The sequence below is a fragment of the Trichechus manatus genome, unplaced genomic scaffold, assembly GCF_000243295.1.
Source record: "Trichechus manatus latirostris isolate Lorelei unplaced genomic scaffold, TriManLat1.0 scaffold00040, whole genome shotgun sequence".
NCBI classification, from domain to species: Eukaryota; Metazoa; Chordata; class Mammalia; order Sirenia; family Trichechidae; genus Trichechus; species Trichechus manatus.
The window spans coordinates 1,952,505-1,980,395 of NW_004443976.1; the positions used below are offsets into that span (position 1 = coordinate 1,952,505).

The window sequence follows — 27,891 nt, forward strand, 5'->3', positions numbered from 1 at the left end:
TGAAAATACACATAGCCAAAGATACACCATTTCAAAAATTTCTACATGCACAGTTCAGTGACATTGACTACGCTCTTCCAGTTGTGCTGCTATTCTCACTTAAGATAAAGGCTTACAGAACAAAATAGTTTCTCATTTAACAGTTACTAGACATGTTGCCCTATGACAATGGTTAACAGTCTCACAACCCATCAACAATATCCTTACTCAACCTTGGGTTCCCTATCACCAGCTTTCTTGTCCCCTTCTTTGGCATGATTTTTGAACATGTGGAATAGAATTCCAATCCTGAGTATAGTTTCCTTATTCCTCCAAATTTGGTAAAGTTTTTGTTATATATCTTGTGAAGGTTTATATTCAGTGAGGTGTTAGAGTCAAGTTTACAGAGAGTCATGTTTACATAGAGTCGTGACATTTTCTGTGACCTAGTCAAATTGTGGGACTTAAGAAGAAAGCAAGATAGACAGTCTGCTGCTTCCTTAATCACCTGTTTTATTTTGACAAAACTCTGCATAGTTATGTCCTGGCTAAAACATTTTTTATTTACATCTGTTAGTACCTGTAGTAAAATGTAATTGCATTTCTGTTATTATGTTTTGGTTTTCAGACACCCAGTGGCATCATTTTTCCATTTGTTCTTTCGAGTCAGTGCAATTGTAGTCTATCTTCTCTGTGAATTGTTGAGCAGCAGCTTCATTGCCTGTATGGTGACAATTATCTTGTTGTTGTCATGTGACTTTTGGGCTGTGAAGGTAGGTTTGTTTTTATTTTAAAACCACATTTAATATGAGATTGAATGATTTATGAAAAGTAAAAAATGTGACACTTAAGCATTTTGGATTAGTATTAATTTATCCTTTTGTTACCTCAGGTCTCATTTGTGTTAAAATGTTGAGTATGCTAGATTGTATGTAGGTTATTATAGTATTAAGTTGTCTGTGCCATATATCAATCTATACCATCTTTAAAAATAAATAAAAACGTGACTAGCAGCCACAGACCCTACACACTACTTTTAGTCCATACCACTGGTTTTGCTTCAGGCTTACTTTCAAGTGTGGGCTATCTGATATCTAGATAAAGCCCCAGTCTAATTTGTCCACAAGTATCTAAGGAGTGCCTACCATTTGCAAAGACTGCTGATAGGTGTTCTAGGACAGGGGACATTTGGCATTGTTTGAAGCCAGTTTTGGTTGTCACAGCTGGGGGAGGTGGGTGCTACTGGCATCTAGTGGGTAGAGACCAGGGATGCTGCTGCCAGCTACAGTGCACAGAACAGCCCCCTACAACAGAGAAGTATCCAGCCCAAAGTGTCATTAATACCGAGGTTGAGAAACTCTGCTTGAAGGGATGGAGTTTAAGAAATGGTTTTAAACTCAAAAGGCAATGAGTGATAAGTGGAGTTAGGGATGGAAGGATAGATATGTGGTAATGTAACTCTAATAGGATATTAAGTATAGAATCCAGGTGGTGGGTATATGAGTGCTCATTTTAAAATTTAATTTTTCTCTGTTTGAAAATTTTCATAGTAAAATGCTGGGGGGAAAGTCAAAGGCAAACAACCAAAAATCTTCAAAGTATAAAGATGAATTTTGGAATTTCAGGGATATGTATACTGATTCCAGTGTCCCTAGGTGGCGCAAACAGTTAAGTGCTCAGCTGCTAAATGAAAGGTTGGCAGTTCGAATCCACCCAGAGGTGCCTTGGAAGAAAGGCCTGCTTTTGAAAAACCAGCCATTGAAAACCTTACAGAGTACAGTTTACCCTGATACACGTGGGGTTACCATGAGTCAGAAATGACTCGATGGCCGCTACTTTTTTTTAATACTGATTCCAAGACCACTAAGATATCACACGTCTACTCACACCACCAGCTGAGCCATTTTTAGGTCTTTTAATTCTTACAGCTATCAGGAATGGCTGGCTTGGTGGTGGTCAGTTTCCATAGACCTCACAATACTGAGAATTGTGATGGGTCTTTAAGGAAGATCTCACAGGTCTGTTTTCTTTAGGTTTCTCTTTTGTGCGCTCTTCTTTGGCTTGCATCTCTTTGAATTTCTTCCAATTTATATTCTTAAGTATTTACTGTATCCTGGTTTTCCTTTTGATGAATCTTTCTTTTTGTTTTTTAAAATGCAATTTCTGTTCAGCCAAATAGAACATGGCCTTCAACCAGCTTTTGTAATCCCTTTGCTCCCATGACCCTTTTGGGTTTACCAAAAAACCCTATGCTGTTGAGTCGATTCCAACTCATGGTGACCCCGTGTGTTACAGAGTAGAGCTGCTCCAATAGGGTTTTCTTGGCTGTAATGGTTATGAAAACAGGTTGCCAGGCCCCTCTTCTGTGGTGACACTGGGTGGGCTCAGACTCCCCACCTTTAGGTTAGTAGTCAAGTGCAAGGCCAGGGACCTCACTTTTCAGTTTAGGGTTCAAAAATTTGTGACCCAAAAGTTTATTTTTTCATAAGCTGCCTTTTTTTTCTTTTTAAACACGGACTTAAAAATGTCCCCCATTTATTGTTGGTAAAATTACTTATGAATATAATTCCTCTAACTGAGATATGAAGTAGACTTAAGAAATCAAGAGTGGGGATATTATTAAAATGGACTTGGGGACAGGGTAGAGCCAGATTCTGAACCAGTTACAACAGAATTGTGTTATAATTATTATAAATCCCAGTGCAGTTATCAAAAGAAAAGATACAATTTTTTTTTTTTTTAATAAAAGTAATCTGCCTCTAAACACCCAGCGGACTAATAAAGACCAGGAAATGGTGGTGAAGGAAGGATAGGTTTTTAAAAAGTATGTTTAAGTGTTATATTTTTATATGTGGTTTTTATTTTATTCCTTTCTTTGACAAATAGAAAAATGAATGTTAAATAATAGTTTTGAAAATTAAATGGTAACTGTTAGTCAAATTTAAGGTAAGTTGTGTGTCTCTCACAGCATTGGAGAAGATAGGAGCAACTAAAACAGTTCTTGTAGCAAAAGAAAAAACAAAGCAGAGTACAAGGTGTAAGACGTATTATAAAAATTAGTTATAACAGGAAATATAATTTGATTAAACTCCTTTTTAAAGTAAGAATTCTAAGATTGGATCAGAAATCAAAGTCCAGCCAAAAAAGAGATCTAACAAAAATAGTGATGTTAGGAAAAATTCAAGAAGGTAAAGATAACATCAGACCAATTCAAAGAAAATGATCATTGGTGTTTTAATATAATGTCAGACAACATGAAAATCAGGGTCAGAAAGCATTAAATGGGACCAAAAAAAGTCATTGTATATTAATAAAGGTACAAATACAGTGAGGATCATTCACAGAATAACATTGCATCAAGTTGTATGTAGCAAAAAACTTTTAGAAACACTAGGAGAAGATGAAAGAGACATCCTGAGAGGAGTCTTTAACAACCTCATCTGACAGATCAAAGTGACAAAAATTAAATAAGGGTCATAACAGGATCTGAATGAAGTAACTAATAAGGTCAATTTAATAACAGTGTTTGAGCTTTGTACCCTACAGAGATGATACCTACCTACTTGTTAATGTTTCTGGCACATTTCACAAATTGATTAAATATCACTGTGAAGAAAATCCAAGTAAATTGCCAAAAGCAGCTACATGTTCTAATCCAATACAACAAAACTAGCTGTTAATTAAAAAATGATGTCAAAAATTATCCAACTACTTGGAAATTTTTTTTTTTAATGTTTATAAACACTTTATTCAGTCCATTGTCGTGGGAAGGTTCCCAGCTAAGTGCCCAGATGCCAGTGAGGTATTCTAGGTTAATACAGCAGCCAGCGGGTTACATGGGACTGAACATGGAGGCCATGGACAGAGCACCGTGGTTCAGTCAGACCTGGCCAGAGACCCTGTGCCGATGACAGCTAATGTCCCGACACCAACATTTGTCCTCTGCTCTCACTGTAAGGCAAGTCTTGAACATTACATCATTTTAGTGATGTTAGGGGAACAGGTGTTAAAGAAATGGAAGCTGTGTCCTGGTGTACCTCAGCTGTTCTTGCTTTGTAAGTCACGTAATAGCATGTGAATAAGAATTTTAGAACATTCCAGTAACTGTGGGCCACAGAGTGGTGAAGTCTCTGAGTGGCTCCCTCGTGCCCCCTTGCCTGTTTTCCTTCATAGCTGCGCTCCCGTCTTTGAACCGCATACCCTCAAGTTGGAGGTCTCACAGTACGCAACAGTCTCTCACATGGCAGCAGCTATTCCCAAGTAGCATCCTGTGCAAACAGTTTATGACATCAAAGGCTCTAGTTAGCTATCCTCTGTGAAAAGTCATCCACCCCTGACCAATGCCTAATTGAAAGCATAATTTAGAAGACTGATTCAGGAAGTGGAATATGGAATAAAAGGAAACAGACTCTAAAAAGATACAGTCTTCAGAGGATTGGGCCAGACAGTGATCAAATGCATAGATGGTCTTACTTGAAACTACAAAATTGTTTCTCACATAATTATTAGAAGCGTATTGGAATCCATAGCTGATAATCTACAAACTGCTCGATAAAACCCCATATCTGTAGGTATGAGACGGACAGTGTCTGGCACAAACCTCCTCTAGACCCTAGGAAAATGCTGAGTTGGAAGGGGAGTCACACCATCCACAGCATCTCAAAGGCAGGGATGGCCTGGCAAGATGTAGAGGCTTCAGCACAGTATTAAAGTTTTAGTTTTGAAGGGCACACTGAGTTCCATTTGGCACTTTTCTGCATTTATCTGTCAGGAACAGACCTACAGGACATTTACGAGGATTTAACTTTTTGGCAAAATAGAAACTTTGGTCATAGCCATAGTTCTGTAAAAACAGTGCTTTTAAAGGCATTATTATTTCTGATTAAAATACTGTCTTTTAGCAAGTTATACGTAATAACAAGAAGATAAACATCTTCGTACCTAACACAAGAGCAAAAATTCTTTACCGGTATCTTATTTTAAATACAGCGAAAGCGCCAGTAGTGCTTATAAACAGTAGTGGATTCTTTTAGAGGGACTCAGAAAAATATCAGAATAAGGCACGACCTGTTACTGTCATAGATTTAGACTAGGTAGTAGTGTTCTTTTAGGAAGGCATAAGTTGGGAATCTGATTACTCAAAGCCTTTGTTAAAAATATGGCTCTGAAGACAGTATCATATAAAGAGGATAGCTAACTTGGAACAAATTCCCTTAACTAGAATCAACAGCAATTAATCAGTGACAACATTACTTCTAGATTATAACTCTTTGCAACTTTACAAGTCCTCATCGTCAGCCCGTATGTAAATTTGTAAAGACACTATGCAAAACGTGGGCTGGGGTGACTGCACTTCTAGTTTGGAGTGCATATTAAAAAACAAAGGCACGTTTCATAGAAATCAAACTTTACATTAACTGACCAAAAATAATCATTTTATATATAACAGTAAGTAAGCTTGATGATATAGCAGGTTCTAAGTCAGAAGTCTTGGAGAGGTTTCTTGAACAGCAGGCTTGAGTTTCATGGGATACTCATGAAGAAAAACTCCACACAATGACAAGGATGATGATAACCACATCCCGTTGCCCACATCTTGCCGTTCTTCCACCAATATCTTCTCTTCAGCTTGGCAGCACTTGTTTCAAACTGGAATGCTCCTGCCTGCAGTGCATCTGCAAGGTTGTCTAGCTCAGAGAGCTTCTGATCTCTTTCTGACACCTTGTCCACATTGACGTGCGTGGTGTCCACCACCTCATCCACTTGGTTTTGTGTCTGCTGCAGTCTTTTCTGCCAGAGGCAGCGCTTGGACCTGCAGGGCACCTGTAGACATTTTGGCGGTGGTAGAGGCAGCAGGCCTGCTTGGAAATTTTTTAAAAAGCCAACCCTCTAAATATCTTGGTTTAAAAAGAAAACAAAACTGTAAATATAGATTATTCAGACTGTAAAGATAATAAGCACTTTTGAAATGTGCCTAAGGTGGAATTTTTTTTTTTTTTAAAGGAAAAGGGGCTTGTTTCCATCATTTGAATTGCTGTATTTAATAGCCTGTTGCCAGTGGAACTGGTTTCATCATCTTTTTTTCTCCCAAAGAACAGCTAACTAGGCACCTTCTTCCAGTACTGTCGCCTGAGATTTTCCTGGTATTCTAACATTTTTTCCATAGATACACACTCATAGAATTCCTCATCCCGATTCCCCATTCTAAAATACAATGCTTTCCCCAGTACGAGGAAAAACCATAGACAAAATGCTTTTATTATTAGACAAAGAGTGAAAATTATAGACTAAACAGACCCAGAGTCTAAAAAGCCAACAAACAAACAAAAAACAATAAGCCTGACAAATTAGGAAAATAAACTAATAAAGATAAAAGCAGATAGTAAAGTAATCTTTTGGCCAGACCTGACGCATAATGGTCCTTGTTCACTGGACATTATGGAGGTAAAGGTGAAGGTTTTTTTGTTTGTGAAATGTTGCACTAAGATGAATGTATGATAGACCTTTAAATAATGCTTTTAAAATAAGTGTATGTATATTAATCTTCACCAGAATGTCACAGGTAGACTAATGGTTGGCCTGCGTTGGTGGAATCATATCGATGAAGATGGAAAGAGCCATTGGGTGTTTGAATCCAGGAAGGTAAACTGCCCCCCCCCCCTTTTTTAAAAACCGTGTCATTTGAACGTTTAAGGATGAAGTATTCAAGATGAAAACACTACTCCAAATCACTTGGCATGTCAGCACTAAACCGGATGGCTTTGTCCTAGTGGAGTCACTGGACCAACATTCAGGTTGATAATAAAACAGAAATTTTATTGAAGGAATAATTCTGCAGGAGAACAGGAGGAATTCAAGGCGATTGCGACAGCGTAGGCCGAGCAGAGATAATTAACAGGCAACTGTTTCACATCAAAGCCATTGCAAGGAAAGGAAGGGAAAGATTTACAAGTGGTGATTAACTGCAGCTTTCTCAACATCAGTGTCTAGTCTAACAAATCTCTCATACTTGGTACAGTTTGACTAAGGCAGTATTTCTAAAATGAAACATAAACATTTTTGACATGAAGGTTCAGTGATGTATTGCAGTCTGAGTCCACTTAATTGGAATTTTCGGATATAAAACTGACCATTAGTTAGGAAAGTGTAAAGATTAGATCAGTTTTAAATCTAAGTCTTGAAGTGTAAACTCTCCTCACTCTGCTGAGGGAAGAGGAGATGAAGTCCAGGCACCTGCTGGGGAATTCCTTGGAGGTAGTTACAAAAGACAACAAGTTTATGTAACATATCCATGAGGCGTTTTCTGGAGCCCTCTTGGGAAATACACTTAATATAACAGGCACTGAGCTTTGTTTTTTAAACGGTAAAACCTTAACAGAAGTTTATCAGGAGAGCAGAAGTGAACTTATCAGTTAATTTCAGAATGGAGTGCCTAATTTTAGTTCTGAAATCCCCCAATTCAGGCGTATTGGCACCTCAAATTTTAAAATTCACACACACTTCTAAAACTTACTACATTTTTCTGTCTAGTTCAGACTGGAAACAAGGCATGTTTATGACTGAATCCTCTGAGCAGAGGACTTTGGGCAGGGCTTCAAACCGATTTGTTCCGGTTCAAATCCCTGCTGAGAATTTGCATTTCCACCCCAGATACACTGAACTTGTTAGAAATGTAAATTCTAAGTAAGAGATCAAACCGAAGGCCTGACTTCAGATCAGAGTTCATGCAGCCTGCTTAGCTGATGGCTCTCTACTTACTGTCGCATTGCCTGATTTCTCCAGGGATCCTTCTATATTCAGCTATAAACTGCTTCTGATACCTTACTCTGTCCTTGCTCCCATGGCCCTTTTTCACTTCTGGTCAGGAAGAAGGAGAAGGATTGCAAGTAGATAGAAAATCCAGATTGCTTAAAAGCAGTCTGTTGTCTAAGACTTTGACTTCAGATGTTCCTTGCCTGTTCTGGGTTAGCCTGTTGCTCATTAGTGACTAGGAGGTCCTTCACTTGTCCCGTGTGAGATGCCTTCTAGATCAGTCTGGGAGACAGGACAAAATGTTTGGATGCAGTATTGACTACACTGCTCACCTTCTGCTTGGAAGGGCCTTTACCACTAGTGCTTCTCAGAAAGCAGCAGTGTATTCAGCACATCCATATTCCTTTGTATTATAAAATTTACTTTAGAAACAGCTCACCACCATTTTAACCCTTTCAAGACCCAGTTACTTTTCTGCTTTGAATTTTTTGTTGATACCATGTGTTTTCAGTAGTGGAATACGTGCTGAGTTATTGAATGTGTTTAATTTTTTGGTTGGTGTGGTTAAGAGCTCGGCTGCTAACCAAAGGGTCGGCAGTTCTATTCCACCAGCCGCTCCTTGGAAACTCTATGGGGCATTTCTACTCAGTCCTGTAAGGTTGCTATGAGTCAGAATTGATGGGATGGCAGTGGGTTTAGTTTGGTTTTTTGGTAATACAGATTTTGAGAAATATGTGAAAATACATGATTTGTGGGAGCCTGTCTGGCCCACCAGTCTTAGGTAGCAGGCTTTACTAACGGGGCACCTTCCATTTGGATACAGGGGGCATCTCTGATTTTGCCTAATACCCCAGCTGTTTTGCTTCAACAAACATTTCTTTCACCTTTCACTGTTAACACGAGTCCTCACTGGAGGGAAGCAAATACTTTCAGTGAGAAAAGTATACTCCCAAAGAACTCCAGAGACATAAAAAGTGAGTGGGATACTGTGTGTTCCACGAGTCACAAAAGGGTTAAATTCCTTGGTATTGTGAACATATTTTGGTCATTGTCCTGAATCCCCTGACCCCATTTCTTTCTCTGGATCCTGACTTGACCTTTAGTGTCCCTGTTGACTATAACCTTCGTTTCCTCAGTCCTCACCCAATAAGGTATTATCCAAAGCTTGCTTATGAATAAACACTATACCTATGCAAGAAGAATTGAATAGAAGCCTATCAGAGACCTATTTCTACTCTCTTGGGCCAGGATAAACAGTTGATTTTGCCCTAAAAATGCAAAATTCTTGAGCTTACAACTAGATGGTGCCCGGCTACCACCACTGACTGCTCTGACCAGGATCACAACAGAGCATTCTGGACAGAGCTGGAGAAGGATGTAGAACAAAATTCTAACTCACAAGAAAAAAGACCAGATTTACTGGCCTAAAGGAGACTGGAGAAACCCCGAGAGTACGACCCCCCAGACACCCTTTTAGCTCAGTGGTGAAGTCATCTCCGAGGTTCACCGTTCAGCCAGGGAGTGGACAGCCCCATAAAACCAAATGGGACTAATGAGGTATAGCAGTCCAGGGACAAGGACCAGAAGGCAGAAGGGGACAAGAAAGCTGGTGATAGGGAACCCAAGGTTGAGTAAGGATAGTGTTGATGTGTTGTGAGGTTGTTAACCCTTGTCATAGGGCAGCATGTGTACTAACTGTTAAATGAGAAACTGTTTTGTTCTGTAAGCCTTCATCTAAAGTGAGAATAGCAGCACCATTGGAAGAGCGTAGTCGATGTCATTGTACTGTGCATGTAGAAATTTTTGAAATGGTGTATTTTTGGCTATGTATATTTTCGCCAAAAAGAAGGTCGAGAAGGGAGAGGGTTGACATGTTTTGGGGTTGTTAACCAATGTCATTAAAACAATACGTGTACTACTGTTTAATGAGAAACTATTTGTTCTGTAAGCCTTCACCTGAAGTACAATTAAAAAAAAAAAAAAATTCTTGCTCTTAAAGTATATTAAAATGACCTCTTAAAACTACAGTAGTGGTAGAACTGTTTTTTTTTTGGGGGGGGGACAGGGGTGGGTACTGCTAATTTAGGACTTGGGTTGTCTGTATTAATGTATCTGAATTTGTAACTAAGGTGTTTGTCGTTAAAAATGTTAAACTTTTTACTGATAAATATCACAATGGTGATTATTTATGTTCTTTTATAGGCATCATCTCAAGAGAGCAAAACTGCTTCAGAGGCTGAATCAAGAATTTTTTGGTTAGGACTTATTATGTGTCCAGTGCTGTGGGTAATATTTGCCTTCAGTGCTCTTTTTTCCTTCAGAGTGAAATGGTTGGTGAGTGTCAAGCCCGAATGTTTGAATAGTCCAGTAGATACCTGATGGACAGTCATAATAAGCAACCATCCATGCCCTTAACATTACGACCTGTCTTGAGTGGACAGGCTCATCATGCATTTCTCAAGTTCTGTTTCCAACTCTACTGTCCTCTAAGTCCTGGAGAGCAGAGTCGTGTTCAAAGCCCCATTTCACTGATTTTTCTGGATATTAGTGCCCAGCAGAGTTTTGATTGAGCTCATCGTGTACAGAGATTACTGTATTTGTCACGTTATTATCTTGTTGGAGGGGGATGTCACTGCCTGTGCTAAACTTCAGTAAACTCCAAACAAACATGTTTAGTTTAGTTTAGAACTAATAGCATGGCCTTTTCTGAAAATACTGCATGGTAATCTGTTTCAGTTATCTATACTGCATAACAGATCACTCCAAAACATAGTGGCTCAGGGCTCCAGTTTCCAGTGTTTCAGCTCTCAAAACAAGGCAGATCTTCACCTTTTACAACCTAGCCTCTGAAGTTATAGTGTTACTTTCAGAAGAGTTGTAATTGGTCAAAATCGTCAGGATCCTACCCATGACCAAGGGAAGGGGAGTAACAGGGTCCAGAAGAGCCTCTGCAGCAGAAGATAGTTGCTGTCCTCTTTGAAAAATACCACCTGTCTCCTGACCCAATCTGTGAGTCTTTTTAGTAGATGAGTTTATCCCACTTAAAACATTTATTAATATCAGATATATTTTAGCCTTACGTTTTTATTTTTTCTATGTTTAATGCTTCTTTCTCCCTATTTTGCTATATAGGTTCTCTTTTTTTTCTTTGTGTGTGCACAGGCACACATACTGTTCCTTCTTGGTATTTGGAAGGTTTATTGTTTATTTTTTGTTCTTCTAGTAGTTATCTTTATAGGGTATTACTTTATATGTTTATATCATATGCCCTTTCATGAACTAGGAAATTTATTTATTATCTATTGATTGCCTGCTATGAAAGATGGGAAAGATAACACTTACATACTTTCTCCTACCTTTCCTCTCTGTTTCCACCTCTGAGTTTTTGTTGATTATATTCTTATTTTAGTGCTAGTGGTTTCGTTTATATCTTTAGCATACTTAAACCTGTCTACTGACTTACAGGCTGTGCTTTCAAAGGGAAGGAAATGTACTCTTATCTTCCCCCATCTTCTTTATTGCCTGAGTTTTGTTTGTTCCAGTGTAATTTTTGTGTTGTCAAGGTTTAGAACAATTACCTTATCATATTTCTCACTGGTTGTTAGTCTTAGATCTATTTTTTTTAAATACTTTGATTCAGTGCTTACTACTAGTCCTTTTATTGCATCTGCTTCTTTACCTCTTGGTTGACTGAATGTCATTGTTGGGTGATTTAAAAACAAAGAAACTGGAGGTGGTGTTTTCCCGTGGCCCTTTCACGTTTCCTGTTGCTTTTATACTTGAGTGATGACTTGACCAGGTTAATATTCTTGGGTCGCAGTTTATTTCCCTCAGCACTTTGAAGACGTTTCTCCACTATTGTATTGAATGTAGTGGAGAGATCTGAGGCCAGGCTTTCATAACCTCTGCGTGAGTGAGTGAGTCGTTTTTCTGCTTGGATGAAGAATTTATTTGTTATTCTTGAAGTTTAATATCATAACCAGGATTTGGCTCTCTAGTCATCTTTCTATATCGACTTTTTTTTGGAACCTGTGTACCCTTCCAATGTGCAGACTCAGATTTTGCTTTGAATCAGGAACATTATCTTCTGTTAAGTCTTTAAATTTATTTATATTCTGTTTTTTGGCTTCTGTGATTCTGAGGTGTTAGTTTTTTGTATGTTGGATCATTTTATGTGTTCTCATCTGTCTACTAATTGCTTTAATGTCTCATTTTTCTTTTCTGTTTATTCATTCAGGAAGTATTTTTGAGAGCTCACCATACGCAAGTGCTGTTTGAGGTCATGGGGACACAGTTCCAAAAACCAAACCTGTTGCCTGTTGAGTCTGTTCTGACTCACTTTGACCCCATGTGTGCGGAGTAGAACTGCTCCAAAGAGTTTTCTTGGCTGTAATTTTTATGGAAACAGATTTCCAGGCCTTTCTTCCGTGGTACCACTGGATGGGTTCAAACTGCCAACCTTTAGAAATTAAGCGCAAACTGCCACCCAGGTACCTGGGGACATAGTTACGGGCAGGTAAACAAGGTACCTGCTCTGGTAGAGCCTACCTTCTAGTGAGGAGTAGATAGACAAGATCATAGAGGATGTTAGAGGGATAATGGTGCAGAGTGATGGCCTAGGGAGTGCTGGGGGAGAACAGGAGACTACTTTAAATGGGGTGGCCCACTAAGGCGTCTCTGCATTCCTTTGCTCTTCCAGCTCTGCTTTCGTCTCATTCTGTTGTTTTAGCTTACCTCTCATCTCTCCATTTTCATCTTCAGGTTTTTCTATACCAAAAAAAAAATAAATAAAACCACTGCCATCAAGTTGATTCCAACTCAGTTTTTCTATAGGGTGATATACTTCAGGAATGTTTTTAGTTTGGTAGTTTATATTTCAGAATAGACTCTTCACCTATCTTTTGCGTACTGTCTTTTCTTTTTTTTTCCTCTTGTTTTGCATAGAAGCCTTTCATTTTTTTTTCCCCCTCTCCACTTTGCTCATGCTTATGGTGGCGGCACTGTCCAGATTTCCTCTTTATGCTGGTTCAGCGCTGATGAATCTTCCTTGATTGCCTTCTCATGTTGTCTGAGACATTTGGGCTCTGCTGTGAGTTAGAGTTTAAATACTATTTTTGGTAGCCTGAAGGTGCAGGTGTGAAGAGGAGAACTCAGCCTGGGCTGTGGCCTGACTTGGCTGGCTGGCTTGGGTTCTGCCTTCTCTCATGTAGCACAGCTCTTGTCTCATGGTTGGGGATGGACTCTATTCTGATTCTGCCTCCTGCTTTACATAATTTGTGAGGCTCAGAACCTTAGCATCATCTGAGAGAGTCCAGTCTTTTCCTAGCAGATGCTTTTACTTCCTTGAAGCAGAAGAGGGAAAGCCACTTGCTGTGGAGTTGACTCAGACTCATGGTGGCCCTGTGTGTATCAGAGTAGAACTGTGCTCCATAGGGTTTTCAGTAGCTAATTTTTCAGAAGTAGATTGCCAGGCCTTTCTTCTGAGGCATCTCCAGGTGGACCTAGCCTCAAATCTTTTGATTAGGAGCTGAGCGTGTTAACCATTTGCACCACCCAGAGACTCCAGAAGAGGGAAAGGTTATATTAAAGGCCATTTGAGACTCCAGTGTTAAGTCCACAGGGTGGAAGGGGGCTTCAGCTAGGTTTTTAATGAACCTGTTTCCCCACCTGTGTTCTCTTAAGATGGTTCGCTGTATGGTTGTTGAGGCTTCTGCTCTTGCTCCCCTGCTTTCTTCCCACCAGGGAGGCACTAGCATGCAAGCTGCAGGCATTGTCCTGCCTTTTTTGTGTCCTTGTTGGTTGGGAAGCTCCCTGCGTAGTGCAAACGGTTTGCAGTCCCCTACTAACCTAACCTAAAGGTTGGCAGTTCTGATCCACCTGGCAGCACCATGGAAGAAAGTCGTGATGATCTGCTTCCATGAAGATGACAGCCAAGAAAACCCTATGGAGCACACTTCTACTCTGAAAAACATGGGGTCATCATGAGTCAGAATCTACTCGACGGCAACAAGTTTGTTTTTTTCTGTTGTTGTTGATTGGGAGGGGCTTCTGCACTTACACTGGCTCTTCATCTTTTCTTGGAGCTCTCTGTATGCTCTGTACTTCTGCCACTGAATTAGGGGTGATGATCACTAATCAGCTTCCCTTAAAGCTTCTTTGGAGAGTGGAGTTGTAATGAACGTTGTGGAGTACTGCGTAGGGCTGCACCAGGCTAGTTCTTCCTCTGACCACCAGCCCTTTTTAACGTTTGTTAGTACTGGCTTATTTGCCTTTTTTAAAACCTATTTGCTGTTTTAGAGGGAAGGGGATTTTGATATGTGGCTTCACTACACTATCTTAAACCAGAAGTCTGCTTGTTCTAACTTTATAAATACATTTTAAAATCTATTGCCATTAAGTAAAATTGATGCTTCAGTAGAACCTGTGCTCATTTTATGAATTCAAGTGCCGTCTGGCATGTTGGTGCATACCAGGGTTGTGAACTGGTTAGTTCTGGTTCGAACCCCTGCTCAGAATTTTGATTTCTAACAGGTTCCCAGGAAGTTATCCGTAAGAATCACCTGGGGATCTTGTTAAAATGTAGATTCTCCTGAGAGCAGCTGTACAAAAATGAAAAGTCACTTTTAAAGGGGAGATAATAAGACTAAGCTCTGATTACTTGGCAGAAACCATGCATGCAAGAAGGCAGTGGGATGACATAAAACCTTGAAAGAAAAAAACTGCCAACCAAGAATAATATCCTGCGAAACTCTCAAATACGATGGTGAAATTAGGACATTTCCAGGTAAACAGAAACTAATGAAATTCATAAAAACCAAATCAGAATTACAAGAAATATTAAAGGAAGTCCTTCGGTTAGAGAACCAACAACATAAGACAAGAACCAGAGTCTAGGACACAGGACAGCATCAGCTAGCTACCAACCTAGGTAAAGATTTCTCAGTCATAAAACAAAGCTAAAAGACTTAAAACAGGGAAACAGAGACATCAGTCTGTAAATGACAACAGCGTCAAAACAATAAAAGGGGGAATAAATGGTATAGGTATAGAACTTTGAAGTGCAGACAATGTCAGGGTGATATCAAGTAATAAAAGACTGGTTCAAACTTAGGAAGATAAGGATAAATTTCAAGGTAACCACAAAGGAAGTTAACAAACCTACTCATCAAAATAAGAAAAAAAAACAAAGTTTCAGTAAACACAAAATATAATAATGAAGGAAATGAAAAGAAAATCTACAAACAAAAGGAATTCACCACAGGAAAGTAAGAGGAACAAAGAAAACAGCACCACACACACAAAAAAGCACAATATGATAGCAATAAGCTCATACTTATCAATAATAACAATGAATGTCATAGCTTAAATACGCCCATAAAGAGTGACAAAATGAGTTAAACACAACCCATCAATACACTGTCTTGTTACAAGAGACACACCTTAGACACAAAGACAAATATGTTAAAGGATGGAAAAAATATATCAAGCAGATAGCAACCAAAAAGCAAGAGTGTCAATATCGGATAAAATAGACTTTAAGGCAAAATCCATCGTAAAAGACAAGGAAGGACATTATGTAATGATTAAAGGGATGGTTCACCAAGAAGACATAACCTTAGTAAATATGTGCCCACCCAATGACAGAACTCCAAGATACATAAAATATGATTCTCAGTGGTTTGGCAGTTATAATGTAGTTTGGCAGTCATATAATAATGCGATCATCTCCATAATGGGATCTGTTGTGAGTAGCCAGTCAGTTAAAAGGGAGTTTCCTTGGGAGTGTGACTTGCATCCAATGTAGATGGACTTTCTGGCAAGCCTTGTGGGCGTTCGTATGCTCTGGATCCTGCAGCTGGCTCCTGTTCATCTTACCTCTGGTTCTTGAAACTTGAGCTAGCAATTTACTTGCCAATCTTAGGATTCAACAACCTCCACAGCATGTGAGCCAGAGGCCTATCTGACATTCCAATCTTGGATTCGCCAACACCTACGCCTAGGTCAGGAGAAGCCTCCAACGCGACCCATGAACTAGGCACTTTCCAGCCTCTACAAATGTGTTTGTTAGCCATTTCCTTTATATAAATCTCTGTCTATGTATATTTATATGCTGTACTGGTTTTGCTTCTTTAGAGAACCCAGACTAAGATAATAAATACTATGAAAAATTGTATTCCAACAAATTTGAGAACCTAGAGGAAATGGATAAATTTCTAGAAACACACTACCTAAACTAACACAAACTGAAGTAGAAAATATGAACAGACCCATAGGAAATCTGAATAGACTCATAACGAGAAGAGATTGTAAAGGTAATAAAAAAAAGTCCCAACAAAAAAGAGCCCTGGCCTGGACATCTTCACTAGAGAATTCTACCAAACATTCAGAAAAGAGCTCATACCAGTACTACTCAAACTATTTCAGAGCATAGAAAAGGAAAGAATACTCCGAAATTCATTCTATGAAGCCCACATAACCGATACCAAAGCCAGGCAAAGACACCCCCAAAAATGAAAATTACGGACCAGTATCTCTCATGAATGTAGATTAAAAAATTCTCAACAAAATTCTAGCCAATAGAATTCAGGAGAATATAAAAAAATAATACACCACGACCAACTGGGATTCATACCAGGTATGCAAGGATGGTTCAACATCAGAAAATCAATCAGTGTAATCCACTACATAATTCTAACAAAAGAATCACATAATCATCTCAATTGATGTAAAAAAGGCATTCAATAAAGAAGTCCAACACCCATTCCTGATAAAAACTCTCAATAAAATAGGAATAGAAGGGAAATTCCTCAACATAATAAGGGGCATCTATACAAAACCAACAACCAACATCATTCTTAATGGAGAGAGGCTGAAAGCATTCCCACTGAGAAGAGGAACAAGATAAGGATGCCTTTTATTACCACTCCTGTTTAACCTTGTGCTAGAAGTGCTAGCTAGAGCAGTAAGGCAAGAAAAAGAAAGAAATGGCATGCAAATTAGAAAGGAAGAAGTAAAACTGTCCCTGTTCACAGATGATATGGTCCTATGTGTAGAGAATCCCAAAGATTCTACAAGAAAACTGCTGGAACTAATGGAAAGATTCGTAAGAGTAGCAGGATATATGATCAACATGCAAAAATCAGATTTCTATACACCAAAAAAGAGAACTTTGCAAAGGAAATCAGGAAAAACAATATTTATAATAAACTAAAAAGATAAAATACTTGGGAAATCTAAGCAGGGACGTAAAAGATTTATGCAAAGAAAATACAAAACACTACTGCAAGAAATCAAAAGAGACCTACGTAAATGGAAAACCGTAAGCATGCTCATGGAAAATGTGAAAATGTCAATTCTCCCCAAAACAATCGATATAAAATGAAAATCATGATCCAGATAACAACAGTGTTGTTTAACAAGATGGAAAAACTAATCACCAGCTTTATATGGAAAGGAAAGAGGCCCGGATAAGCAAAGCATTACTCAAGAAGAAGAACAAAGTAGGAGGCCTTTCACTACCTGATCTCAGAACCTACTATATAGCCATGGTAGTCAGAACAGTCAGGTACTGGTACAACAACAGAAACATAGACCAATGGAACAGAATTGAAAACCCAGATGTAAATCCATCCACCTATGGTCAGCTGATCTTTGACAAAGGCCCAAAATCCATGAAATGGTAAAAGGACAGTCTTTTTAACAAATAGTCCTGGAAAACCAGATGCCCATTTGTAAATAAATGAAACAGGACCCATACCTTACACCATACACAAAAACTGACACAAAGTGGATCAAGGACCTTAATATAAAACTTAAAATGATAAAGATCATGGAAGAAAAAATAGGGGCAGCACTAGGGGCCCTAGTACATGGCATAAACAGAATACAAACCATAACTTACAATGCACAAACATCAGAAGGTAAATAACTGGGATCTCCTATATGTTAAACACTATGCTCATCAAGACTTCACGAGAAGAGTAAAAAGAGAACCAACAGACTGGGAAAAAAATTTTGGCTATGACATATCTGACAAGGGTCTAATCTCTCAAATCTGTACAATACTGTAACATCTCAACAACAAAAAGACAATCCAATTAAAAAATGGGCAAAGGATATGAGAAGACATTTCACCAAAGAAGACATTCAGGTAGCTAACAGACACATGAGGAAATGTTCCCGATCATTAGCCATTAGAGAAATGCAAATCAAAACTACAATGAGATACCATCTCACCCCAAAATTATCAAAAAAAACCCCAAAATAACAAATATCAGATAAGTTGGGGGTGATTGGAACTCTTATGCACTGATGGTGGGAATGTGAAATCATACAACCACTATGGAAAATGATACAGTGCCTCCTTAAAAAGGTAGAAATACCACATGATCCAGCAATCCCACTCCTAGGTATGTATCCTAGAGAAGAGCTGTCACACAAAGACATATGCACACCCATGTTCATTGCAGCGTTATTCACAATAGTAAAAAAGATGGAAACAACCTAAGTGCCCATCCATAGATGAATGGATATACAAATTATGGTACATGCACACAATGGAATGCTACATGATAAAGAACAGTGATGAACCTGCGAAACATCTCACAACATGGATGAATCTGGAGGGCACCATGCTGAGTGAAAAGTCAGTCACAAAAGGACAAATGGTGTATGAGACCACTATTACAAAAACTCAAGAAAACTTTACGTACAGAAAAAACAATATTTGATGGGTACACAGGTGGGCAGGGGAAATCTCTAACTGGATAGTAGACAAATGTTAAACTCCGGTGAAGGGGAAGAGTGCACACAATATAGGGGGAGTCAGCACAGCTTGACCAAGGCAAAGTCATAGAAGCTTCCTAGACACATCCAGACACTGAGGAACTGAGTTGGGGCTGAGGACTGGGGACCATGGTCTCTGGGGACATTCAGGTCACTTGGCATAACATAGTTCATAAAGAAAATTTTCTACATTTTACTTTGGTAGGTAGTGTCTGGGGTCTTAAAAGATTGCCAGCGGCCATCTAAGATACATCTGTTGGTTCCATCCTGTCCGAGCAAAGGAGAATGAAGAAAATTAGAGATACAAAGAAAATAGTCCAAAGGACTAATGGACCACATGAACCACAGCCTCCACCAGCCTGAGCCCAGAAAAGCTAGGTGGTGGCTGGTTACCACCACTGACCACTCTGACAAGGATCACAGTAGAGGGTTCCTGGACAGAGAGAAAAATGGAAAACAAAATTCACATTCACACAAAAAAAGACCAGACTAACTGGTCTGAAAGACTGGAGGATCCCCTGAGACTGTGGCCTCTGATGCCCTGCTAACTCAGAACTGAAACCACTCCCAAAGTCCACCTTTTGGCTATAGATTACACAGGTCTATAAAACAATAACACACGTGAGGAATGTGCTGCTTAGTTGAATCAAGTATACGAGACCAAATCGGCAACACCTGCCCAAAAGCCAAGATGAGAACACAGGAAGGAACAGAATAACTGGACGAATGGACATGGGCAATCCGAGGTGGAAATGGGGAGAGTACTGACATTTGGAGGGATTGCAACCAAGTCACAGAAAAATTGGTGTATAAGTTTTTGAATGAGAAACTAATTTGCACTGTAAACTTTCACCTAAAGCTCAATCAAATTAAAAAAAAATCAGATTTAGTATATCTGGGGTGGAAATGGAAATTCTCAGCAGGGGTTTGAACCAGAACAAACCGGTTTGAAGCCCTGGCCTACACATACCCAGGAGCTGCCCCACTTTGAGAAATATGAGAAATTGGCAGAGTTTTAATTAAATAAATGGTAGAGCTTTTTGTTTATTCAGGTAACTGGGAACTTTGTATAATTCTAATGTGTTATTTTCATGGAACGTAAGTTCAGAAAGTACCACCTGTTTTTTCTTACTGGAAATTTGAACCCTGTTCCTTAATTAAACGTAAAAATTCCCTAACTTGCTTAATTAAAATCAGTGTATAGCTTGTTAAGAGTTAAAGACAGGACTTTGAATCGGGTTCGTTTGCATTTCCACTTCAGATATACTGAATCAGAATCTACATTTTAACATCCCCAGGTGCTTCTTATGTAATAACTTCCTGGGAACTTGTTAGAAATGCAAATTTTCAGCAGGGGTTTCAGCTAGAATGAACAGGTTAGAAGCCCTGGTTAAGGAGTGTGAGTCTGGATTGGAAAAAAGACATTCTGTTTAGCTGCCTTGCTTTCCGCAGGTGTAAGCATTTCCTGGGTAATCCTTTTCATAGCAAGAGGGTTGATGAGCTGTTTATTATAGAATATGGGTTGGCAAACTGGCCTGCAGGCTGAATCTGGCCTATCACCTGTTCTTGTGAATTTTACTGGAACACAGCCATTCCATTACACCTGGTTGCTTTGGGGCTAGAATGGCAGTTGAATAGCTGCGACAAAGACCACATGACTTGCAAAGCCTAAAATATTTACTATCTGGCCCTTGACAGAAAAACTTTGAAGGCCCTGATTCTGGAATATTTAACCATGGGACCTTTTCATGTTGTCCGAGTTAATTTTTCATCCGTGACGTTTAAAGAGTGGGTTTAGGTTTCTTATTGTCAGTGATCTCAGTGGGGTCACCTGTAGGATCACTGATGTGACCATAAAGAAGAAACAACTCTTCAGAAGTGCACTTCCTCCAGTGCTCTCTCTCCCTCATCATGGAAGGCATACACCTGTTGAGCATTGCTTTGCCTTGAGGCATTGAGTTGGCTTTCCCAGCAGCCAGGTGTCACCCACACATCATTAGCACAGAGCAGAGATTGACCTCTGCGTGCCCTCAGTTTATTGAACTACGTCTCCATCTTGACCATTCTTTTGTAATCCCTAGAGGAGTAATGAATGTTTGAGCCTTTTCTGAGTCTCATCTACCTTATATTTTTACCATGGACTCATAGGAAGCATTAGAGAGAGAAGGGTTCCCCCCGGTGCACACCCCGGGGTAGCACAGTGCCTTGCAGAAACTGCTGGGTGAATGACTGAGTGCCTTGTGCAGAGCGTGTATTGGATAGGTCTTTTCTACCAAGTTGAGGAGTCTCATTGGCACAGCCTCCGCTTTGCAGAGCTCCCTTTTCCTCCTTTTTCCCATGACATGCTGCTGTGTCTTAATTCACGTCATAGAGAAAGCTCAGTCATTTTTATGCCAATAACCATTGATTATTTTTCCTCTTTTCCCAGGCAGTGGTTATCATGGGCGTAGTGCTACAAGGTGCCAATCTGTATGGCTACATCAGATGTAAAGTAGGCAGCAGAAAGAATTTAACCAGCATGGCTACCTCTTACCTTGGAAAGCAGTTTTTAAGACAGGTAAGTGTCTTTTTGGGTGTGAGGGTAATTTTGGTGTTGTCAGTGATTTCTAACTCTTCTAGAGCTTAATTTTTGTGAAATAAGCACATATTTGTTTAAATGTCTGATGATGATTAAGTTGTTTTAGTTACTCTTTTGAATGCTTTTAGGACATTCCAAAAATGTATTGTCAGTGTCCTGAAATTGTTCTAAACCAGGAGGGATAGGAGTTCAAGGAATGACACCATAGGGCCTTAATTTTCAGCTGTCATTGATAATAACTTTTTTTTTTAATTTCCTTAAGTTCAGTTGCTTTTGATTAATTATGGTAGCTCTAAATGAACAATTTTAAAGAATCTTTTTTGTATGGTTTTAAGTATATAGCAAGAACAAGTTGGAACAAAATATCACCATATTAAAATTGTCTTAAGGTCCTCAGAGTCCTGCTCTCCCCCCTCAACATACAGGATTCTACTGTGATTCCCCAATAGGAGGATTTGAATCAGGGTTTTCAATGTGATAAATAGTATTCCTAGGTAAATAGCAGATTAGTTAAATCTCTTGTGCAATGGACTAGGTCTTTATATGAGTACCACCTTGCATTTGTTGAGTGCAGTCTGTACAGCAAGTAGTGTTAAATAGCACAGCTCAAACTTGATTGCGCGTCAGAATCACCCAGAAGACTTGTTAAAACAGAGATTCCTGGGCCCTTACCCCTACTCACTAGATCTGGGGTGGGGTCTTATAATTTGCATTTCTAGTAAGTTTCCAGGTGGTGCTGATGCTGCTTGTCCAGTGATTACACTTCAGATAACTATAGCCCTGTGGGATTAGGTACCTTTCTCAGGGACATACAGCTAATAAGTGATTTAAAACTCGGGTTTGAACCCACTTCTCCTGACTTGAATTTTATTGTTCTTTCCATTGTTTAGTTTCTCTCATAAAAGATATGAGGTAGAGAAAACTAATATTCTTGTAGGGACATGATTATCATCCTGAAGGTATTTTTATGTGGCCCTAATACACCTTTGCTGTAATCTACCTTATGGTAATTGCCATGTGTGTGCTTAATAGGTTTTTTCCTTAGGATTTTCAGTGTTTCTCAAGCAGGAAGGATGTTGAGTGGAGGTGAAATAGTCTTGAGAGCCTGATATAACATGGTTGGGGTTAGTAGAGGTCCATGGCACCTGGTGACACTCTGCAGAAATGGGACATCATGGGCGTCTGATGGATGATGGTGCCCATTCATTTCCTGCTCCACTGTGTGCAGTGTTAACATCCTTGGGCCAGTGGGTGTGAGGTAATTTAGTGGCTGGCTTTGCTTATAAATGTGGAATGTTTCCTTAGGCCTGTTGCTTTGAAGTCTGTGGTATGTTAAGTGAAATAACATTTAATATTAAGGACTTCTTCTCTTTTGCAGAATGCGGGAGATGATCAGACTTCCTAAGGAGAGAAAGCTCATGTGTTCTGTTACACTGGGGAACAACTGAAAAACTTCCTGACTCTGAACCTTTCAGAGCTCAGTACAAGTTGCATAGAGTAGTATTGGGTTTGTTTTTCCATTTACAATTATTATTTTCAAAAAACAGTGGTTTTATTTTCTTTCTGGCAGTTAAGGATTGAAGGTATGGTGTCACTAGAAGCCTTATCACAATGTACTTTGTGGTGTGCTTGTGCTTGCACACAGTCTTGTGATATCCATATATCCCCAGTGAATTAAAGTGCATCTGTAATGGAGACCTGTATATTTTCATCCCTAGTTATTTGTAGAAGGATGTTCTTTGTCTTAAAGTTCTGTGTATTTACATATTGTTTCTGTTGATGATTTTAAAAAGAAAATTTGCTTCTGTGGAAGAGTAAGCACTTTGGTTTATCTTTATGTTAGAAATAATTTTATCTGAAACATACACAAACAAGTAAAAACCAAATTTGGGCCAGTGGTGTTAACTGGTTTCTAAAATTTTATTTTCATTTGTAACAAGTCATATACTGAAGGGTCAATTCATATAAATGGAATCTTTATAGCTTATATTAATGGATTCCTAGAGTTTGTTGCTGTTCTATTTATTTTATGGAAAGGTTAGCCAGATTTTACTTTCGAATTTCCTGGAAGCTCTTCAGTGATCCCTGGCCAAATGAAATCTATCTTTCACCACTCAGTGAGTATTATTCTTATGTCATAGTGAGAATAATCATTCAAATACTTGGCATAGTAAATGCCTAAAGGACATTTTGTTTTATGAATCTATTTTTTCTTGCTATAATGGGATATTGTAAATCATGCATTTGTATTAATGATATTTCTTAAAGCAATATATTTAACTGTAAACTAAACCAGCCTGCACAAACTATTGTAGGAATCTAAATTCTGTTGTAGGTACTGTACACGTGGGAGTGTTTTAATCAGCATATTATTTTGTGATTGTATTTATACATTGTTAAAATTTTTTAATTGAATGTCTATTGGAGTGGTAGCTTTGACGGTGCGTAACTTTATATTTGTATAAAACATGACTGTTTACAAACGCACTTGGACTTGTGTACTCTCATTTAACCCTCACAACAGGCCTATTATATGTGATCTCTGCTTACAGGTGGTGAAGCTGAACCTCAGGTTTATTGGCTGCCAAGGAAGCACAGATTACAAGAGCCATCAGGATTTAGGATGTTCTTAAAGGAAATATTTGTGTCTAAATATCTTTTCCTTTCTTAAAAATAAAACAGTTACCATCAAGTTTATTCAGACTCATGGCAATCCCATGTGTGTCATAGTAGAACTGTGCTCCGTAATGGCTGATTTTCTGGAAGTAGGTCATCAGGCCTTTCTTCCGAGGTGCCTTTGCATGGATTTGAACCGCCACCTTTTGGTTAGCAGCCAAGTGCATTAACTGTGTCACCCAGCGATATTTATATACTTACTTAGGGAACATTAATTTATTAAGTGCTTGTTTACAGTTTTACCTTAATATTTAGCTATTTCATCGAGTGAGATTAGTTGATACTATACCAAAGACATGTTTTTATTTATTCTGAAAGTCTGTCAGGGGACATACTGGTATAGTTCTTGAAGTAACTATATTGTGTATTTAAACTTGCAATCCTAAACCAAATATGAATTGAATTTAGGAATATGCATGTGGCAGGATCTGCCACTTTCCCCCCAGTATCCATTTTCTCCATCTGTAGTAATAGAACCTCCACTTATTAACTGGAACAGAGCAGCCTGGAATAAAGACGACTTTTCCTAGATTTCCTTGCTGCATAAGTTCCAGAGTGCATCATGTTGCAGATGCATAGCTAAGATTGAGATAGGTGAGATTGTTTACTACGGGTTGCGTGTAGCAGAGACTGTAGTGCTCATCAAATACTGTTAGTTCCCCTACATTGCCCAGTTCCCTGAATTAGCGGGGGGCCATGTGGCTAGTTCTAGCCAGTGAAATGTGTCAGTTCTGGGGGAAGAAGGTGACCGTCTTCACATGACATCTCCAACCTTACCCTTCTGTGGCAGCTGGTGGCGTTTAAGATTGTGGAACCTCTGTCATCTTGGGTCCCTGGGTGACTTGTAAAGCAGAATCTTATTTCCTACTCCTGTTGGACAAATAGCACAAGTGAGAGAGAAACCTTTGGCAAGCTAAGCCAGTTGACTTCCTGGTTAATTTGTTTCTGTAACATAATAACCTATTCTGACTACTGCAGTTTTGCAACTGGTAAATGATACTCAGCTTAAAAAAAAAATCCTTGTTCAGTAATCTTTCTAGTGCTTCATACTATTTCCTGTTGCAAGAAAAGAAATTGAGATTCCTTGCCCCTTAGTGCAGCGTTGCAAATTTTGGTGGGGCCTAGAGATGCTGTAAATGGGTGACATTAACCAAGGAAAACTCAACTAGGAGATCCGCATCCAATCTAAGGGACCAGAAGCTTCTCACCTCCCACCATGCATTTGTTGCCAGGCCCCTGTCTTGCTAGATCTTTCAGCTTTTCAAGAAAAATAAATCTGGATGCTTATATGAAGTTTGATCTTTAAATGCTTGTAAATTAAATTTAAAAAGAAAACGTGCAAGGCCAAACTAAACATTTGCAGGTCAAATCCAGCTGTGGCTAACCGTTGCTGTTAGTGCAATGATATTCAAATGTTTTTAAACTAGTGGAACTCGTTCCTTCTAATAAAGCCTTTTGTGAAGTCCTAGTATCTATAGTAAGGAAAGTAGAACTGTTCTGGTAGAAGCACGATTGGGGGTCCTGAACGACCAGCTCAGCCCTGACCTCCAAGGAACCCCTGCCAGGAAAGTGAAACCAAAGTCTACTGATTTTAAAGGGTACATGCTAAAATGGTATGCAAATATACTTTCCAAATAAAATGTAAATGTCTAATTCTTGTAAGAAGAGTGGAAGCACTCCTTAAAGCGTTTATATTGTAATTCTTACAAGAAAGGAGGAAACAGCATTTCCTCAAGAAGTCATAATTTAGTGCCAAGAAAAATTTAATCTCATTTTCCAGCTAGGATTAATTTTTTAAAAAATTAAAAAGACACACATAACCAGGAAAGCAAGTCACACAGAAGAGCTTACAAAGAAAAGAGTCCATCCTACCCCCAATTCTGTTCCCAGGAGCAAACATCTTTAACTGTTTCTGTTTTTATATTTTCGGGTAGTTAACCCCCATATCTCTAAATAATGTGCTTACAGTGTTCCTTGGTTTATCAACTTTATATGTTAACTGTTGACTTCTGCTATGAAAACTGAACACTAAAATACCCCCTACACCCCATGTAGAGCATTGCAGTGTTAAAGGTGCTACATACACCTCTCTTTATTCTGTAAGTTATACCTGTTGACTTCTATTAGTTAGGAATTTGTTCAATTACAAATAACAGTGGTTTAAAAGCAAATAATAGTGGCTTAAACAAAAAAGCTTTTTTCTTTTCCCTCACACAGGAAGTCTGGAAGTAGACAGTTAGCTTGGTGTTGATTCAGCTGCTCAACGATTCCTTCCAGGACCCTGATACTCCACCGTCCTCAGCTGGTTCTTGTCGCCATGCTCATTGCCTCATGGTCACAAGATGACTGCCACACCTGAAGAGGACACGTCGGGTTTTAAAGGAAAGAATAAGAAACCCCAGTTGCGTTTGTTTAATTTTTTTTTCAGGAAAGCAGATGCTTTCTTGAAATCACAGGAGACTTTTGCTGCTTCTATTTATGTCTCATTGGCCAAAGTGGTGTCCCCACCCCCCATCCCCAGTGTAAGGAAGCCTGGAAAAGCAGATATTTCGCTAGCTGCCTTAAATGAGTTGAGGTTTTGTTAGTAAAGAAGGAAAGGGACACTAGGTAGGCAATGGGCACTGTCTGCCACACTCTTCTCATGTAGGGCTTTATGCAGAGGACGGTGAATGCTGCATCACCCATGCTTTCAGCATCGTTTCTATAATAAGAAATGACTTTATATAGACAATTTTTTTTTTGCCACCTTTTAATGCAAAACTATTAAAGTACTTGTTAAGATTGTTCTGTCAGGGTGTAGGCTGATGTACTCTAAGCATGTATCCCTGCTTTAATGTGATTCAGGGATTGGATTCCAAACTGGTTTTCATGGGCATGGTGCCACTCCCAGGGTAGGGTGTTTATGAAATTGGCCAGGGTGGGGAGGGTGAACACAGTGATTGGTGGGATAACACGGGTATCTGGTGGGTGGAGGCTGTGGATGCTAGGCACCTGCAGAGCACGGGTTCTGCACAATAAAACAATTGTCCTGTGTTTCTCGTAACTTCTAAATACCCTACTGGGTGTTTATGTGTGTGAAGATCCTGTTTATAATGAGAAAGAAAAAGCAGCCTCTGACAGCTCACAGTTGAGAGCTGGCCAGGCCCTAATGGCGAGGCCATGACGTTCTCTTCTCAAACACAGCAATTTTTACAGAACAAAATTGTGTCTTGGAATGAGACAAAGACGAGAGCACTGTTGGAGCATAGAAACAACACTGCAGACCACAAAAAATTATCAGATATCCCCTCTCCTGGACTATGTGAGTGACTGCTGCTGCTTTACCAATTACAGCTTCAGCCCACTCTGTTCCTCCTGCCTCCTAGATGAAAGCCATTAAGATACCTGCTCATAGAATTCCCCAGTCCAGAGTCAAACCATGTTCCATGGAATGCTACTTGAAATCACCAGACAAGCCCAAATTCTAAATTAGCCCTAATAACTCTCAAGATCCCTGACTGGAACAGTCTGTTTGCACTCAATGACTACTAAGCTAAAGGTTGGTGGTTTGAACCCACCCACCACACTGTGGAAGTAAAGCCTGGTGATTTGCCTCTGGAAAGATTATAGTCAAGAAAACCCTATGGAGCAATTGTACTCTCTAACATGTGGAGTCACCATGAGTCAGAATCAACTCAATGGCAAATGGGACAGAGGCATCCTGTGATTCCCCATGGTGTGCAGTCTCCATTGGGCAACAATAATAATCGGAGCCTAGACCATAGCTCCATTTTACATATAAAAACTTCATTTTACATTTTTAAAAACATATTTGCAATTCTTGATTTATCCAGAAATGCAATTACCAAACAAATGAGGGGGGATTGTACTGTTTGTTCAACACTTCACCAAGACGGTTTTTTGTTTTGCTTTTTACCATTTTGAAAACTCCTGTGCCCAGTAGCAGCATTGCTCATGGACTGAGCATCAGTCTGCGTTTGTAGTAGCTACATTCACAATTCTAGTTTGGTTAGCTAGACTGACCAAGGTAAAAAGACTCAGACCTGATTTACAGGAAAAGCAATCCTCATTGAATACTGTTGTAAAGTGAATGGTTACTCCAATAGAAGATAAAACATTTT

The 27,891-nt window shown here is 39.2% G+C and overlaps 1 protein-coding gene across 4 annotated transcripts in view; it reads left to right on the top strand.

Moving 5' to 3' along the window:
• Positions 1 to 26,271, top strand: part of TVP23C (trans-golgi network vesicle protein 23 homolog C) — a 31,212-nt gene extending 4,941 nt beyond the window's left edge. The window contains exons 3-8 of one of the 4 annotated variants that reach the window (XR_002824042.1): positions 608 to 752; positions 6,532 to 6,621; positions 9,934 to 10,065; positions 20,945 to 21,073; positions 22,473 to 23,211; positions 23,647 to 26,271. Coding sequence is in view for 2 of the 4 variants with exons in the window: in NM_001281940.1 (NP_001268869.1) it covers positions 608 to 752; positions 6,532 to 6,621; positions 9,934 to 10,065; positions 20,945 to 21,073; positions 22,473 to 22,499 (523 nt within the window). In the remaining 2 variants the exon portion in view is untranslated. Of the gene's footprint in view, positions 1 to 607; positions 753 to 6,531; positions 6,622 to 9,933; positions 10,066 to 20,944; positions 21,074 to 22,472 lie in introns of all 4 variants that reach the window. The other 3 variants (XR_002824043.1, NM_001281940.1, XM_023730980.1) reach the window with 3 other exon arrangements.
• The last annotated feature ends 1,620 nt before the right edge of the window (positions 26,272 to 27,891 follow it).